The 16,628-nt window shown below is 37.0% G+C and overlaps 1 protein-coding gene across 1 annotated transcript in view; it reads left to right on the plus strand.

Moving 5' to 3' along the window:
* Nucleotides 1-1,695: 1,695 nt before the first annotated feature.
* LOC131952190 (lysosomal alpha-mannosidase-like) overlaps nucleotides 1,696-16,628 on the plus strand; it is a gene marked incomplete at its 5' end in the record, with an annotated part of 17,150 nt that continues 2,217 nt past the window's right edge. The window contains 8 exons of the mRNA XM_059314756.1: nucleotides 1,696-1,908; nucleotides 5,124-5,242; nucleotides 6,078-6,179; nucleotides 9,111-9,198; nucleotides 10,688-10,774; nucleotides 11,320-11,410; nucleotides 12,609-12,748; nucleotides 15,016-15,174. Coding sequence (XP_059170739.1) covers nucleotides 1,696-1,908; nucleotides 5,124-5,242; nucleotides 6,078-6,179; nucleotides 9,111-9,198; nucleotides 10,688-10,774; nucleotides 11,320-11,410; nucleotides 12,609-12,748; nucleotides 15,016-15,174 — 999 coding nt within the window. The remainder of the gene's footprint in view (nucleotides 1,909-5,123; nucleotides 5,243-6,077; nucleotides 6,180-9,110; nucleotides 9,199-10,687; nucleotides 10,775-11,319; nucleotides 11,411-12,608; nucleotides 12,749-15,015; nucleotides 15,175-16,628) is intronic.

Raw genomic sequence — 16,628 nt, forward strand, 5'->3', positions numbered from 1 at the left:
GAAAGGTTTAAAGCTCTGCCCACTATAGATAAAATAAATATGTTCTTTAGGCCAGTGGCGTAGCCAAGATCGTCTCAAGGGGGGGGGGGGGGGGTGTTCCAATTTTTACCCGGGGACAAACTTTCGATTTGCACCCCCCCCCCCTCAAACTTTTGATTTGCATACCCCCCCCCTCATACTTTTTCTATATACCGAGGGGTCTATGGGGGGGTTATGACCCCCCCTAACCCCCCCCCCCCCTTGCCTACGCCACTGCTTTAGGCTAATGTTTGTTGACGAAGATCCGTTCACAAAACATCAACAATTTTTCCATCACCCGACATGGGAGACAAACCAGGTTATTACCGTCTGTCACGAACCGCTCCCTCTACACCGTAAATTGACGTCTGATAGAGCGTGCGGGGCTCCGCCAGCAGACGACACTACATAATTACCTCACTCATAAATGGGAGAATGCCACCCGCCATGTTGGGCGTCCATCTTGTCTCGCTGTGACGACACTTAAATTTCAACCACTTCCTACCCTTCGTGCATCACGCTAATCTTTGGGGAGAATATATTTTTAAAAACATGGACGGGAAATAAATCGAAAACAAAATGGAGTTGGCTTGGTCGTCGAGGCCGACGGAGACGAGGGGTGGGGACAGACGAGGTGGGGGAGCGACGGAGGAGCGGGACGGGAGAAGGGGGGCAGGGGGAAAAAAGAAAATTTCAGGACGCGGGGCAATTTCCAATTTCCCCGGAAATAGCTTGTCACGTGCTATTGTATCACGTGTTTTTGGGTAATAGATTACAGTAATAGATTTAGTAGATTGGTTTAGTTACTGGTGGTATAGACAATACAGACACGATACATATATATAGATTTCAGTAATATATTTAGCAGAATGGTACAGTTACTGGTGATATAGAGTAGACAATAGAGACACGATACCTATGTTCAGAGGCGTAGCGGGGGGGGGGGGGTGCAGACCACACCAGGTGACACCATTAAGGGGGGTGGTTGACACAAAAAAATAGCAAAACATATAGAGAAAAATGATAATTCCACTTAACTAGATGATTAATTCGAGTGTTAAATAGTGTTTTAAGAGGTGCAAATCGAAAGTTTGATGGGGGGGGGGGGGGGGGAAGGGGTGCAAATTGAAAATTGAAAGTTTGTCCCCGTGAAGGGTCGCTACGCCTCTTGGGGGGGGGGGTGACACCATTAAGTGCTGCACCGGGTGCCACTCGACCTCGCTACGCAACTGCCTATATTGTTATCTATTTGTGTATGCCTATATATATATATATATATATATATATATATATATATATATATATATATATATATATATATATATATATATATATATATATGTGTGTGTGTGTGTGTGTGTCTGTGTGTCTGTGTGTGTGTGTGCGTGCGTGCCAGTGTGCGCGCGTACAATAAGTATAAGATGTTCTGACTATAGCTTGAATATCCACTAACAATACGGTTCAAGTAGTAGAATCAGGGTTGGTTAGGGGCAACTTAGTGTTATTTTCATATAGCTGGCGCATTCTTATAGTATACATTAGGTCAAATGTTTCAAAATACGCCTTATTTAAAACTAAGCAAGGATTTTGGGTTAAAAGATGTATCACCAGCAAGGCAAGAACAAACAAAAAATTAAACATTCTTCTAACTGTCCACCGTTGTCGCTTTAATTCCAGTACATAGCCCTCAAGTTCTGGAAGTCGACCGGTCTCCTCTACGCCATCCACAACAAGGAGAGGGACATGATCGAGACCCTCAACCAGGAGTTCTACTTCTACGAGGGTCAGGACAACGTCGGGAGGAACTCAGGGGCGTATGTCTTCAGACCCAAACACCCCACCACCAAACGTGTGGGACTGGACGCACCTGTCACAGTTCGTGTCGTCAAGGTGAGCGGTTAAAAGTGTATGGTACTCTTCCGTTGTTGAGTAAAATATACTCGGATCGACTTTTGATTATTCAAACTATTCCACATACGAATCCTAGAATGAATGGACGGTAAATTATACTCTGTGGGTGGCGGTTTGGTCGGGTTGATTAGCGTATGATTGCTAAACAAGAGGTTGTAGGTTCGAACTCCTATTCAGATAAGTCTTGTTAGAAAATCGTCTAGGATAACAAAAATGCTAAATTATGGCTTAAACGATGTTCTTAGGTGGAAAAAACCTATGAAAGCAAATCTATGGGTCGTAATGTGCATAACGTGTTGGCATGAAATAGAGGCAGCGTGGTCGAATGGTAGAGCGTTCGGCTGCTAACTTCTCGGAACTGCAGGAAGTCTTAATTCCACTCAGCACTTGAAGGTACCTGACTCACGATGGGGAAAGTAAATGTGGCTGGACATAGTGCTGACCACACCATCATTTCATATGCCTAGGACAAATACCTTATGATGGGGGAATTTTACTTTTACCTTTATACAGACTTGTAATACATAACAATACCGGGAAATGTAGTCAGCCTCGCCCCCCCCCCCCTCAAAAGTTTCAATTGTACCCGGCAAAAGAAAATTCTGAAAGAAACACTTCTTGGGGAAGGGATGTTCGGATTATATAATGGAAAAGAAGACACGTGTAAATGTATTTTTATTGGGTATTTAAAAATCTCAATACGTAATTATTTATTAATTCTTTTTTAAGTTTTAGACAATTAAGAATACGCCTAACATATTTTACTTATGTAGTAGACACTATTACCCAAAGACTTATATAATTATTGCATTTTCATCAAACCAAGTTAGCAAACATTAGTTAAGGTGGAGAGATGGTAGTGAGCCTACTATATCCTTTCTATGATTGCTGCTAGTACACTTCCCTTTCAAAGTAAAAAAAAAAACAACTCATTGTTCATGAATTTAATTAAAGATTTTTACGTTTCGATTAAAACTGCTGAATATTCTAGACGAGAGAATGTTAAAAATAAATTGATTGGGCCCTTATCCTTTTGTCTGCATCTTATAAAAAAAACTATTTTAAATGCAGCAATCGCTTCATTTACGTCAAGACAATTTAATGAAATAAAAATAAAATATCCAGATAATGGATATCTATTTAAAGAAACACATCAATCGAAAACGTGTTTTTATACCGACTTGCATAGTTCCAAACGTCGGGGAAAAATTTAATTCTGTTTTTGGAATTCACTGTCGACGAGTTCATGTCATGGTGACCTTTGAACTTACCGCAAAAAAATTATAATAATCGCGGAAATGTATACAACAGAAGCTTATGTGTTGGGCATGTGGTAGCATGTGAACTTAGTACAGTAGCTTGCAACAAATAGTGGGGCTTGTAAAGACCATACATGTGCTTGCAGAATACATTAAAACTGCTTTAGCATTCATCAACAATAATGCTGGTGTGTGTACCAACAGTGATGAAGCATACATCAACAATGCTGCAGCATGCATTTACAAACGTGCTACATATATCAACAATGGTGCACCATACATCAAGAATGCTGTAGCATACATCAGTAATGCTACAGCATCCATTAATAATTATTAATGGTACAGCATACATTTACAATGCTGCCGCATACATGAACAATGCTACAGCATACATTAACAATGCTACAGCATACATCAATAATGCTACAGCATACATCAACAATGCTACAACATATATCAACAATGCTACAGCATACATCAACAATGCTACAGCATACATCAACAATGCTACAGCATACATCAACAATGCTACAACATATATCAACAATGCTACAGCATACATCAACAATGCTACAGCACACACCAACAATGCTACAGCACACACCAACAATGCTACAGCACACACCAACAATGCTACAGCAGCACTTGATGTATGGGATAACAACGTGAACACAACAATCAATATGAGAAAGGGAAACAGAAATGTCTTTGTCACCAGCACAAGACGGATGTCTTAGAGATAGTTCTAAGGTTTCACGTCATCACTAGTGAGATAGGAGAAAGGTATAGGGGGGGGGGCGTGGTGAGGAAAGAAGAAAAATAGGAGAAGTAGGAAGATAGAGGAGATGGCGGAAAGGTGGAAAGGAGGGGAGAAAAATGGCAAGAGGGGTTGGAGAGGTTGGAGTGACGGAAAAAGGAAGATAGATGATGTGAGAGGGAAGGGTAAAGAGATGGTTAGAGGTAGGAAATATGGGTAGAAGAAGATTGCGTGGTAGGGGAATAAGTTAATGCAGAAAGTAAAGTTATGAGTAGAAACCAGATAGAATGAAAGCTTGATAGATGAGGAAGACGACGATGGTGGGAGAAGATACAAGAGTTAGGGAGAAACAAGGAAGAGCGGAAAAGGCAAATAGGAGGAAAGGGGAGATTATTAGGAGAATGGGGAAATAGGTGCAAGAGGAGCGATGTTAAAGGGGATACAACAATATTTGAACCACGTACAATAGTAAATAAGTATTGTATACACCTGGTTTTTGCGGAATTTTTAGCTATTTTTTGTGTGTTTAAAACAAAACTTTGCTGTCAAGAAATTGTGTTGATTATAGGCAACAACTGTTGGAGCAAGCACACTGAGGGGTCGTCCATAAATGACGTCACACTAGTAGGGGGGAGGGGTCCGTAATGTTTTTGACGGTTGGGGGGGGGGGTCAAATGGTGTGACGTCACACTTTTGCATTATAAAAAAGCAATGTTTTAGCCGTTATTTCGCGTTTTAGAAAACGGTTTTAAGAAAGTGTAATAGGAATTGATCGAAATACTCTATGTTGACAGAGTTCTGACAAGATTTTGCAAAACTATCGATGTTTTAAGAAAAATTCAACAGCAATTTTGAGTGGGGTTGTAGGCTGAGGGTGTGACGTCGACGACGTGTGACGGAGGGGAGGGGGGGAAGGTAAAAATCGTCCAAAAAAGCGTGACGTTATTTATGGATGACCCCTGATTTAATTTTCACGATTTTCGAAATGAAAGTTAAAATATACAGAAATTGAAAACAAAAACTAAAAAAAAAATTAAATTAAGATTGCGTTTGATTCAAAAGTTAAGTTGTTTAAAAAACCGTTAGCATTTTATTTTTACAAAAATATGGTATTTTTTAAAATAAATTCTAAAGATAAAAGACAGCATATTTTTAAGTCTAACTTCCTGTTTTTCCAGGGACCACTTGTACAGGAAGTCCATCAAACTTTTTGTCCGTGGGTTTCTCAAGTCGTCCGCTTGTACAAGGGAGCTAAATACGCTGAATTTCAGTGGATCGTTGGACCTATTGATACCGAGTAAGTTCTTATTGATATTATTCCACAATTTAAATATGCATGCGCGAGTCTTATTTGCTGTTATATCCGTCTAGACTGCCGGGAGAGCTTGATTTATTATTAGCTTTTAATGATATTCCCAAATTGAGTGAATTTAAAGAGCCTACTTATTTTGATATTTAATTTTATATCTAGATCTATTATTCATCTACTAAGAATAAATGAGAAACAAAAATCATTTGAATGTTTAGTATTGCGCATAAGAAACTGACAGTCAGTAGCTTAAATAATATCTATTAATCCAACGATAATTTTAAAGCTAGCTCTAACGGTAATTCACGGCATTAACCTAACGAAAATTCTACCGATATTTATATCGATATTTCGATCAATAATTCTAATACTTGTCAAAAAATAGTGTACACATGTCATATAACAAGAAGGGAAGTGGGTGGCTTATCAGTTTATTTTACTGTATTATACTTAAGGGAGGCTGTATATCACTTTTTAAAATTGTATTTATATAATTTCTCTCATTAGATTAGTTTAATGGTCAGCTGGGAGACTCAGGCTCATATCAATGTTATATGGAATGATATACGAAATTGAATCGTCTAAAATGTTATATTTTTGTTTTATAAAAAAATTTAACACTCCTTAAATATGTGGGAAAATAGAATTTTCTAAAATATACGGTAATGTAGCATATCTTATAAGAACCTCAAATGAATAGTCCTATATCTTTAGCGTGCCTAGCTTGTCACCAAAAGCAACTATCTAATTTGATAAACTGTGTGTCTGTGATTGTCAGCAAAAGCAGCTGTATCTAATTTGATAAACTGTTTGTCTGTGACAGAGACGGTCAAGGGAAAGAAGTTGTCTCCCTGTTCACATCCAACTTACAGAACGACAGAATTTTCTACACGGATTCTAATGGCCGAGAGATGCTGGAGCGAGTGTGAGTACTTCTTGTTTTTTCATACAACTGCGTGAGCATGGAACCAGCACGTGCAAGGTATAATTACTAGTGTGTGAGAACTTGGCTAACTATGTCAATAGGTCAGGTATATGACAATGTCAGCTTCCCATTAGCCTAATGGGAAGTTCACATCTAATGGCATTAGGTCATAGGGACAGAAGCACTATTTGAACGTTCTTTAGATGAACTTTCCACGCGGTCAAAAAGGTGAATTGAACATGTGAAGTTTTCACTAGGTCCTGTAATGATGGAGTAATTCTCCATTAGATCATGTCATGTGTATGTATCCGAAAACCTCCACGTTATGTTAAACGATCTCTTCTATAAAATGCGAACCTGTAATTATATCATAAGGTCCCCATGTCCTATTCAAGTATCTGATTATGTCAAATTCAGAGGGTGTAACCTATTGGTAGAGAGCTAGACTAAAACGTATTTTTTAAAATTAAGGTCGTACAATAGAATGCAATTTCACTCCTTTCCTCAAGGGTAAAGCAATAAGCTAAACACCCTTTAAAAATCTTCAAAAGAATATGGTAATGGCATCTAGTCAGCCACGGAGTGGTCTAGCGGTAGAGAGCTGGACTGCTAACCCGTAAGTCTCGAGTTAGAATCCGGGTTCAAGTAGTAGACCGTCCCTGAGTCCACCCAACTCTGATGGGTACTTAACTCACTTTAGGGAAAGTAAAGGCGGCTGGGCATAGTGCTGACTACACTATCTCTTCATATGCCGAGGTCACAGAAACAAGTGAACTTTACTTCACTTGCCCCATAAACCGTAAGGTTTGAAAAGGGAACTTTACTTACTTACTTATCTAGTCAGCCGTCATATGCAAATACGTCTACGCCATGTTGGTCTTCCTAAGGGGTGTCACTTTTACTCACTACACATTGTTTACATTCAGAACAAGTGGCAACAAAAGTGTAACATTACATTGTGTTATGTTTTATCATTAACATTTTTTTTAAGTAGCCGGCTCCAAAACAGTATTTCTTTGTTCCCTATTCCTCTTATGTCTAGACCGGTGGTTCTTAACCTTTATGAAGGTACCAGACTCCAGTAGTTTCCTATGCGCATTCATCGAACCCTTCTTAATAGGTCTATCGTCCTCACTGACAAAATCCGATTTTGAATCATATTGACCTTCCCTGAACACCTGAGACTGACTCAACGAACCCTCAGGGTTCGATCGGGTTCAATCAAACCTATGTTTAAAAAGAAAAACTGATCTAGACATAATGTATTTCGTCATTTCAACAGGAGTAGAGCGCTAGCCAATTCGATCCATTCTTAAAGACATTTAGTCTAGAGAAGGTCAAGACTATAAACAAACAAAAAAATGAGGTTATAAAAAAGTATAGATGCAATGACATAATGTTAAAAGATCTGCGTATTGATTACACTGGCAGATACCTCAGATAAGCCAGAAACAAAAACGCGCGAGATAGAAAGAAAGTAGGACTAAAAATAAACATACGTCGGAACGTAATCGGAAATATCCAATTTCGCTAATAGGGGGATTTGGTTTCTATTTTTAGTCAGCCAGTGTCTTCGTATTTGCCGTGTAATGACGGGTTTAAACAGACGTCAAACAAAATATCCCCGGGACATGATTATCAGTCAATTTTCTGAGCCGCTACTGTATGATCAATACACGCACACACACACACACACACACAGTCACACGGAAACAAAATGCCCCCAAGATATATCAAGTCATATTATCATTTATATCAAGGTCAATCAAATATCACAGACATACACAGACACTCACATACACACACTCTCGTCATAACTCACAGACACACATAACCTACGCTCAACTGTTCAATACCATACATACGCACACACACACACTCGTCATAACTCACAGACACGTATAACCTACGCTCAACTGTTCAATACCATACACACGCACACACACACACACTCGTCATAACCCACAGACACACATAAGCTACGCTCAACTGTTCAATACCGTACACACGCACACACACACTCGTCGTAAAACTCATACAAACAGACCTACGCTCAGCTGTTCAATAATGCTCACACATACACACACACACACACACACACACATAAAGATATGAACGTTGAGAAATCGATACCCTCCTAATTCACCAGGGACCGACTAATTATTTTTGTTGCTACACGACATTAAATAAATCGCATGGCAAATACCTCCTGTCATATCTCAAATACTCATCTACTTATTAGATAACTAATGACTACACGGAATTGTGTTTTGTTTCAATCGATTTTGGGATTCATGAACACCAAAGAAGTATTATTACAAACTGTATAAGAATACACTTTTAACAAAGTAGGTTTTACTCACTAAGTCATAGAGTAACCGAGAAACATAATTTACAGAAATATATATTTGTTCGATATATAGTTTAATACTTCGAAAAAGTTTTATTTTCTCTTTAATCTATTTCTAAACAAACTTAAAGGAGCAGGCATTTTTTACTATGTTCACACATTTGTCAAAACAAAGACCTAATTTTAACAATTGACTTTCAATCTAAGACTTAAGATTTCACAAAGATAAGCTGTACACTATTCGCGTTGTTTGGTTCTTTGTAATTAAAATACTACTTAGACTGATCTGCTAAAACTGCTACACAGTGTTAAGACTTGTAGGTGTTCAGGTAAAGAAAGCTCGTTTAAATACCATACAATTTAGATAACGGTTATAACGGATATAGGCCTAGATTGTTGTAAATCATTAAAAAATAATGTTTAGGACAAAATAAACACGTTTTAAAAACCCCTATGCACTTTCTATATAATAGTAAGTGTCTCATATTGTGACAGTTATAGTCGTTTCTTGAACTCTCTCTATCAATTACAAAGTTCATTTTTTTCTTCGGTTTTAACATTGTAATTTTATGATCATATAGTCAGGATATGAGAGAGACGTGGGATTACAGAGCAGTTGACCCAATCTCTGGGAACTACTACCCCGTGACAAGCAGGATATACATACAGGTCAGTTGTTACATATAGGATATACATACAGGTCAGTTGTTACATACATGGTACATTAACTTGTGGATTGTTACATACATGGTACATACTTGTGAATTGTTACATACATGGTACATACTTGTGAATTGTTACATACATGGTACATACTTGTGAATTGTTACATACATGGTACATACTTGTGAATTGTTACATACATGGTACATACTTGTGAATTGTTACATACATGGTACATATACTGGTGAGTTTTTATACATAAGATATACATACAGGGGAGTTGTTACACACATGGTACATACTTGTGAATTGTTACATACATCGTACATACTTGTGAATTGTTACATACATGGTACATACTTGTGAATTGTTACATACATGGTACATACTTGTGAATTGTTACATATAGAATATACATACAGGGGAGTTGTTATATACAGGGTATACATACAGGAGAGTCGTTGCATACATGTTATACATACAGGAGAGTTGTTGCATACATGTTACACATACAGGGGGTTTGTTACATACATGGTACATATACTGGTGAATTGTTACATATAGGATATACATACAGGGGAGCTGTTATATACAGGATATACGTACCGGGGAGTTGTTGCATAAATGATATACATAGAGGCTAGTTGTTGTATATAGGATATACATACAGGTGCGTTGTCAAGTACAGGATATAGGCCTACATACAGATGAATTGTATCATACAGCATACATAGGTGTGATTTGTCACATACAGGATATACATACGGGTGGATTGTTACAAGCTAGTTATAATGTAATACCAGGCTCAAAAGTCAAAGGTGATCACCCGAAATTGGTATCATCATAGCAACTAATTCGATGACTAGCTAAGGCATGATTTATGTAAACGAAGGAAACGTTTGAAATGGCATACACATGTTAACAACAACGACTGCACGTTGGGTTTTCAAGGCGTTAAGCCAGAGTTTAGATTTGTGCACGAAAAGTCTTTGAGTTGAACGACACGGTGGGATGGTAGAGCTGTCGACTGCTAAACCCGAAAGACTCGAGTTCCGATACCAAGCTCCAGTCCGTAGGTCATCCCTGAGTTCACCTAACTCTGATTGGTATCTAATAGGGAAAGTAAAGGCAGCTGGGAATAGCGCTGACCACACTATTCTTTCATAGAATCATGCGAACTCTACTTCATCTGATTGCTTGATAGCCCAAGCTACACACTAGGTAAGGAAAGAAAATACCCGTTCATACACTTAAGTGAACGCTACTTCATCTGCGCAAGTGATCGTTAGGTCCGAAATGTTAACTTTACATAATTTAATTGTACAATTACACCTGTTAAAATACATGTTTTCGCGTCACAACCCCCCCCCCCCTCCCCCAACCTCACATAACCCTAGCCACACGCCACACACTAGGTAAGAAAAGAAAAAACAGCGTATCTGTGATTCTGTTTTCATTGAGAAAATCGATACACCTAATCGATATCCATTTAAAGGACAGGAGAAAAGATGTCCAGTTGTCTGTAGTCACAGACCGGCCCCAGGGCGGGACAAGTCTCGGCACGGGTCTCCTGGAACTCATGGTACGTTGGAACCAGTAGACAGACTCGGTCAAGGTCGTTGAGTTTTAGAAATCAGATGAGCGGGTTTTAAATGATTACATTTTATACAGTAAAAATATTTAGCTTTGTTTAAAGGCGTGAATTATTCAAGTTGTATAAAATGTTTGATTTAATGTTATACTTTAAATATTATAATGTGTACATAATTTCAGAAATTTAATTTAATTTTTTAAATATAAGATGTGTCTTACTCTTATTTTTTTCAGCCAATTCATAAAATAGTTTTTTTTTTAATTGCCAAATGATAAATAATTGCGTATTGTCAATATAATGTGTTATTGTTTATGTTAAATGATCTGTTTCTGCAAAGTTTTCATTGGGTTCGATTTTATGAACTGTAAAATAAACGTTTAGCCATGGTGCCATTTTTAAATTTATCGTGAACACCTTATAAAAAATATTTAAATACTTGTAAACATAATTACTTTTACTTTTACTGAGACGTCCTGTTATCGATCTCAGAACATTGATTTTCACGACAATGTTTTTATTTTATCATGTACCAGGTCCACAGACGTCTGTTACGTGATGATGGTCTGGGGGTCGATGAACCGTTAAACGATGAAGGTGTCGACAGAAATGGAATCATCTTCACAGGTAGAAATTGCCATTTTTATTTTTTTTTAAATCTCTGTTCCACCGCGTGTTGTGTTGTATTGTGTGTGTACACCTGGTTGTCTGTTTCTACTGTTGCCTGTTTCTACTGTTTCCTGTTTCTACTGTTGCCTGTTTCTACTGTTGCCTGTTTCTACTGTTATCTGTTTCTACTGTTGTCTGTTTCTACCGTTGTCTGTTTCTACTGTTATCTGTTTCTACCGTTGTCTGTTTCTACTGTTGCCTGTTTCTACTGTTGCCTGTTTCTACTGTTGTCTGTTTCTACTGTTGCCTGTTTCTACTGTTGTCTGTTTCTACTGTTGTCTGTTTCTACCGTTGTTTGTTTCTACTGTTGTCTGTTTCTACCGTTGTCTGTTTCTACTGTTGCCTGTTTCTACTGTTGCCTGTTTCTGTCTGCTTCTTTTGCGTATTTTTCCATTGCTCCTATCTCTAAAACAAATCTGTTTATAATTTACCTAATTTAAGAGTGTTCGCCTTTATGTTACTTGAATTTGTTGACTTTTTCCTACGCTGTATGCGCCTAAATTTTTCGGTGTATTTCTTCCTGTTTCTTATGTGATTAAATGGTTCTAATGTTACTTGCCTCATTGCCTTTTTCAAATAGTGCGTGTCTCTAATACTATTGTGTCTGATTCCCGTTTCTTAATTTAGCTGTTTCTAGTGTTATTTAAATCTGTTGAATTTTTTTTATTATTTATGATTTTTAAAGTTAGTTGTTGTTCCCACGGTCGCCATACTCTACCTCAGTTTTATGCTACTTGTTTTACCTCAGTTCTAATGCTACTTGTTTTACCTCAGTTCTAATGCTACTTGTTTTACCTCAGTTCTAACGCTACTTGTATTACCTCAGTTCTAATGCTACTTGCATTACCTCAGTTCTAATGCTACTTGTATTACCTCACTTTTAAAGCTACTTGTTTTCCCCCATTTTTAATGCCACTTGTTTTACCTCACTTTTAATGCCACTTGTTTTACCTCACTTTTAATACTACTTGTTTTACCTCAGTACTATGCTACTTGTGTTACCTCACTTTTAATGCTACTTGTTTTACCTCAGTACTAACGCTACTTGTCTTACCTCACTTTTAATGCTACTTGTATTACCTCAGTCCTAATGCTACTTGTTTTACCTCACTTTGACTGTTCCTTGTATTACCACGATCACCTTGCCCTACCTCAGGTAAACATTACGTCGTGCTAGACACCATAGCCAACTCAGCCAAACTCCTCAGACACCTGGCACTGCAGGTACATCTGGAACCAACCGTCATGTTCACCCCGGTAACTGACAAAAAACCTGGCTACAAGATGATGCAGCAGGTGAGTGCGCGTCTTTAGACCTCCAGTGCTCACACTCTAGAGCTGTCCTGATGCAGCTCAATGCAGAAGGCTCTACCGGTAGAGGGTTACTGGTCTTGGGAAATCAGCTGAGGAAATAGGGATGTATTCACGTCGATTGTGTTTGTTGCGTACCGGACTATAACTTTGCAGTCCGGATGCCTTGTCGCCGGCCTAATACGTTGCTGACACTGCCTCGGGCACTAGCCAATAAGGCCGTCGTTTGTTGGCTTGGGGCAACTTCTAATGAAGCAGTATGTACGAGACTACTAATTCCAGAAGACCTAAATGAAGCAATATATATATATATATATATATATATATATATATATATATATATATATATATATATATATATATGTATATATATATATATATATATATATATATATATATATATATGTATATGTATATATATATATATATATATATATATATATATATATATATATATATATATATATATGTATATATATATATATATGTATATATATATATATATATATATATATATATATATATATATATATATATATATATATATATATATATATATATATATATATATATGTATATATATATATTTATATATATACTAGCCGTCCCGGCCAGGCCCTGCTCTGGCTTCTGTGAAAAACCTTTCTGTTAAAGACCATTACCTGTGTGTTTAGTAATCATCATAAACCCGGCATTGCCCACCCAAACCACAACCAACCAAAACAACAAAACGCAAACATAACGCTAACACAATTACAAATACAAACGAAAACAAAAATCTAACAACAAACCCAACCACAACCACAAACACTAATACAAACACAAAGAAAAAACAAACAAAAAAGCAAACGAAAACAAAAACCTAACAACAACCCCAACCACAAACACCAATACCAACAAAAAAAAAAAAAAACGAAAAAGCAAACGAAAACAAACCAAATCCAAACGCAAAACCAACCAAAAACACAAATACAAACCCAAACAAAAAAACACAAACAAAAACGAAAAAAGAAAGAAAAAAACGAACAAAATCAAAACGCAACCACTAACGCAAACCCACCTAAACACAAAGAAAACACTAACGCGAACATAAACGCCCGGGGCGGAATCACCTGTTTTAGCTTAATGAACGACTATAGTACCCCAACTTATTCATAGTCTTTTGCACTCACTTAAACGAACGCGCCTGTTTCAATTTAATGAACAATTTTAATACTCCAAGCTTATCCGTAAAATACCTACAACATTTGCACTTGATCAATCCCCGCTAATTATGTAATTATTTTTTTTTCCCAACACCAAAACAAAGTAATTAAAAAGTAAATTATTTTCCACAAAATGCAATGGTTTTATAAAGGGAAGTAATTTTGTTTTCCTAATTTATCAAAGGGAAGTAAGTGCTATAGGACTAAATAAAGACATAATTAGAATTTTTGTAAAAGATGATATTTTTTTAAACTTGTGTTTAATGAACATGCCGACAATTATTACTTTAATTTGAAAAATGAAAATTATTTCCCAACACTTTCAATAGTGATTTTTTTTTAGCTCATAAATTTAGACAAATGCGCACGATAATTTTCTAACACTTAAATTCATCCAAGACCAACGACAAACATGCATTACATACAGAACTGAGCTTTATATATTAGATATATATATATATATATTTAATTATATATAAGAGTAATAAATTGCCAAAGAATGGGTATAATGGGGAAAAAAATCAGGCGATTACCTAATTACAGTACCCCTTTCAAACTCGGCGGTCAATGTAGCAAGTGAAGTAGAGTTCTCATGTTGATGTGACCTCGGCATATGACGGGATAGTGTGGTCAGCACTATGCCCAGCCAGCTAGGTTTCCTTATTGTGAGTCAGGCACCAATCAGAGCTGTGCGGACGTTTTACGGACTTAACCCGGAATCGAACTCGAGACTTAAGGGTAAGCAGTATGTTGCTCTATAGTTATACCGTCGTCCCACGGTTACTTAATTACACCAAACGCTCTGTACATCAATACTAACGTGAGTAACAGCCGAACCCAGTTCCGCTGTTCTTTATTCCCTTAATATCGATAGATGATATCCTTTGTTTCTAACTTAAATCATTACCTTTTTTCTCACACGTAATGTGCCTAGCACAAAAAAAAGAAAGAAAAAAACTGACCATTAAATTGTATCCAACTCACATGTCCAACTCTCATGTAATGTGCCTATCACAGAAAAAACTGACCATGACATTTTGTCCCCAGCAAACATTTCTCACCAACCCTCTGCCAGATAATGTCCACATTCTGACCCTGGACAGGATCTCTGCTAACGAGACCAATTTCTATCTGCTGCGTCTAGAGCACGTGTACGAAGCAGACGGTCCCCCAGAGTCGTCTGCCCCTGCTCACGTGACCCTTGAGGTGGGTTGTCTATGTCTAAAGCCTTTGTTTTATTGATGTATTGTATAGGATGACACGATCTGTTTGCATCAAGTTATTTTTAAGTAAAAGGGAAACAACGTTTTCAAAATCGTCTTTGGGATTTAGTTTGGATTATTTCCCATGCATGAACCGTTCATGATTTTTCTCGCCAACCTGAGTTCAAAATAATCTGGACCTACTTCTGTCTTCTTCCTAACTCCTATACATATATATATATATATATATATATATATATATATATATATATATATATATATATATATATATATATATATATATATATATGTGTGTGTGTGTGTGTGTAAGTATGTATAAAAATATCCGTATGTGCTTGTGTGTGAATGGGTTGTGAGGGTATATGTGTGTATTTATGCTTAAATAACTTAGATAAACGAGCACATTAGAAAGGAATAACCCATTATGTCAATAAGTGACCCCCCCCCCCCCTTTCTCTCTCCGACTAAGCCAAGTCCCGTGATATTGTGTTGCAATGTTTATTGAATAGACGGGTGTACATGGGAACTTAGCCTGGCTTTGTGTTGCACACGTCCTGTATTCAACCTACTTGTCCACATCACGTAGACATAGACACCAAGCATTGGCCAATAGCAACACGTCTATTGAATTTAGGCTAGTTGCACCTACTGCGCAATACCGTCTTATATTTTCTACTTGACAGGGTGCGAAATTGCACGAATGATTGAATAAACGAACATGTCGATTTAAAAAGGTTTGCTTTGAGAAGATTTCCTTCCTGCATAATTAAAACAGTCTAGAGAAACTGTTTTAACAGTAAAACAAATGAAGCCAAGCTACTTGGTGTTATCAACGGCTGCCATCGCCTCCTATTCAGACATTGATTACTTTTAAGCGAACACTCCTCACAGTAATACAACTTTTAATTCTGGCAATAAAATAAGTAGGCCTATAGTTAAAAAGTTCATTTCGACATATTTGCTTGGGCTATGAATGTCCCAGTCAGACTAGAGACGGATTGGTCCAATATAAATATATATATATATATATATATATATATATATATATATATATATATATATATATATATATATATATATATATATATATATATATATATATATATATATATATATATATATATATATATATATATATATATATATATATATATATATATATATATATATATATATATATGGTTCATCTAAATCTGGTCAACTCGCCGTCACGTTCAAGCTTAATTCACCCATTATACCTGCTGTAACATCACAGTTGTGAACAAAACTATCCTGGTTCACATGCACAAACCACTGCTTTACCACCTATCAAGTCACTGTGACATACGACACAGTGGTATTTTGTTAAGATTGTAAACAAAAAGTTTTTCCCTTTGCTGGAAATAGAAACCATGCCTGCAGGGTATCGTATTATCGCAGTGGGCCTATTCAGCTTTT

The sequence above is a fragment of the Physella acuta genome, unplaced genomic scaffold (genome assembly GCF_028476545.2).
Source record: "Physella acuta isolate Inbredline_101_S28 unplaced genomic scaffold, ASM2847654v3 ptg000857l, whole genome shotgun sequence".
In the NCBI taxonomy this organism is placed as follows: domain Eukaryota; kingdom Metazoa; phylum Mollusca; class Gastropoda; family Physidae; genus Physella; species Physella acuta.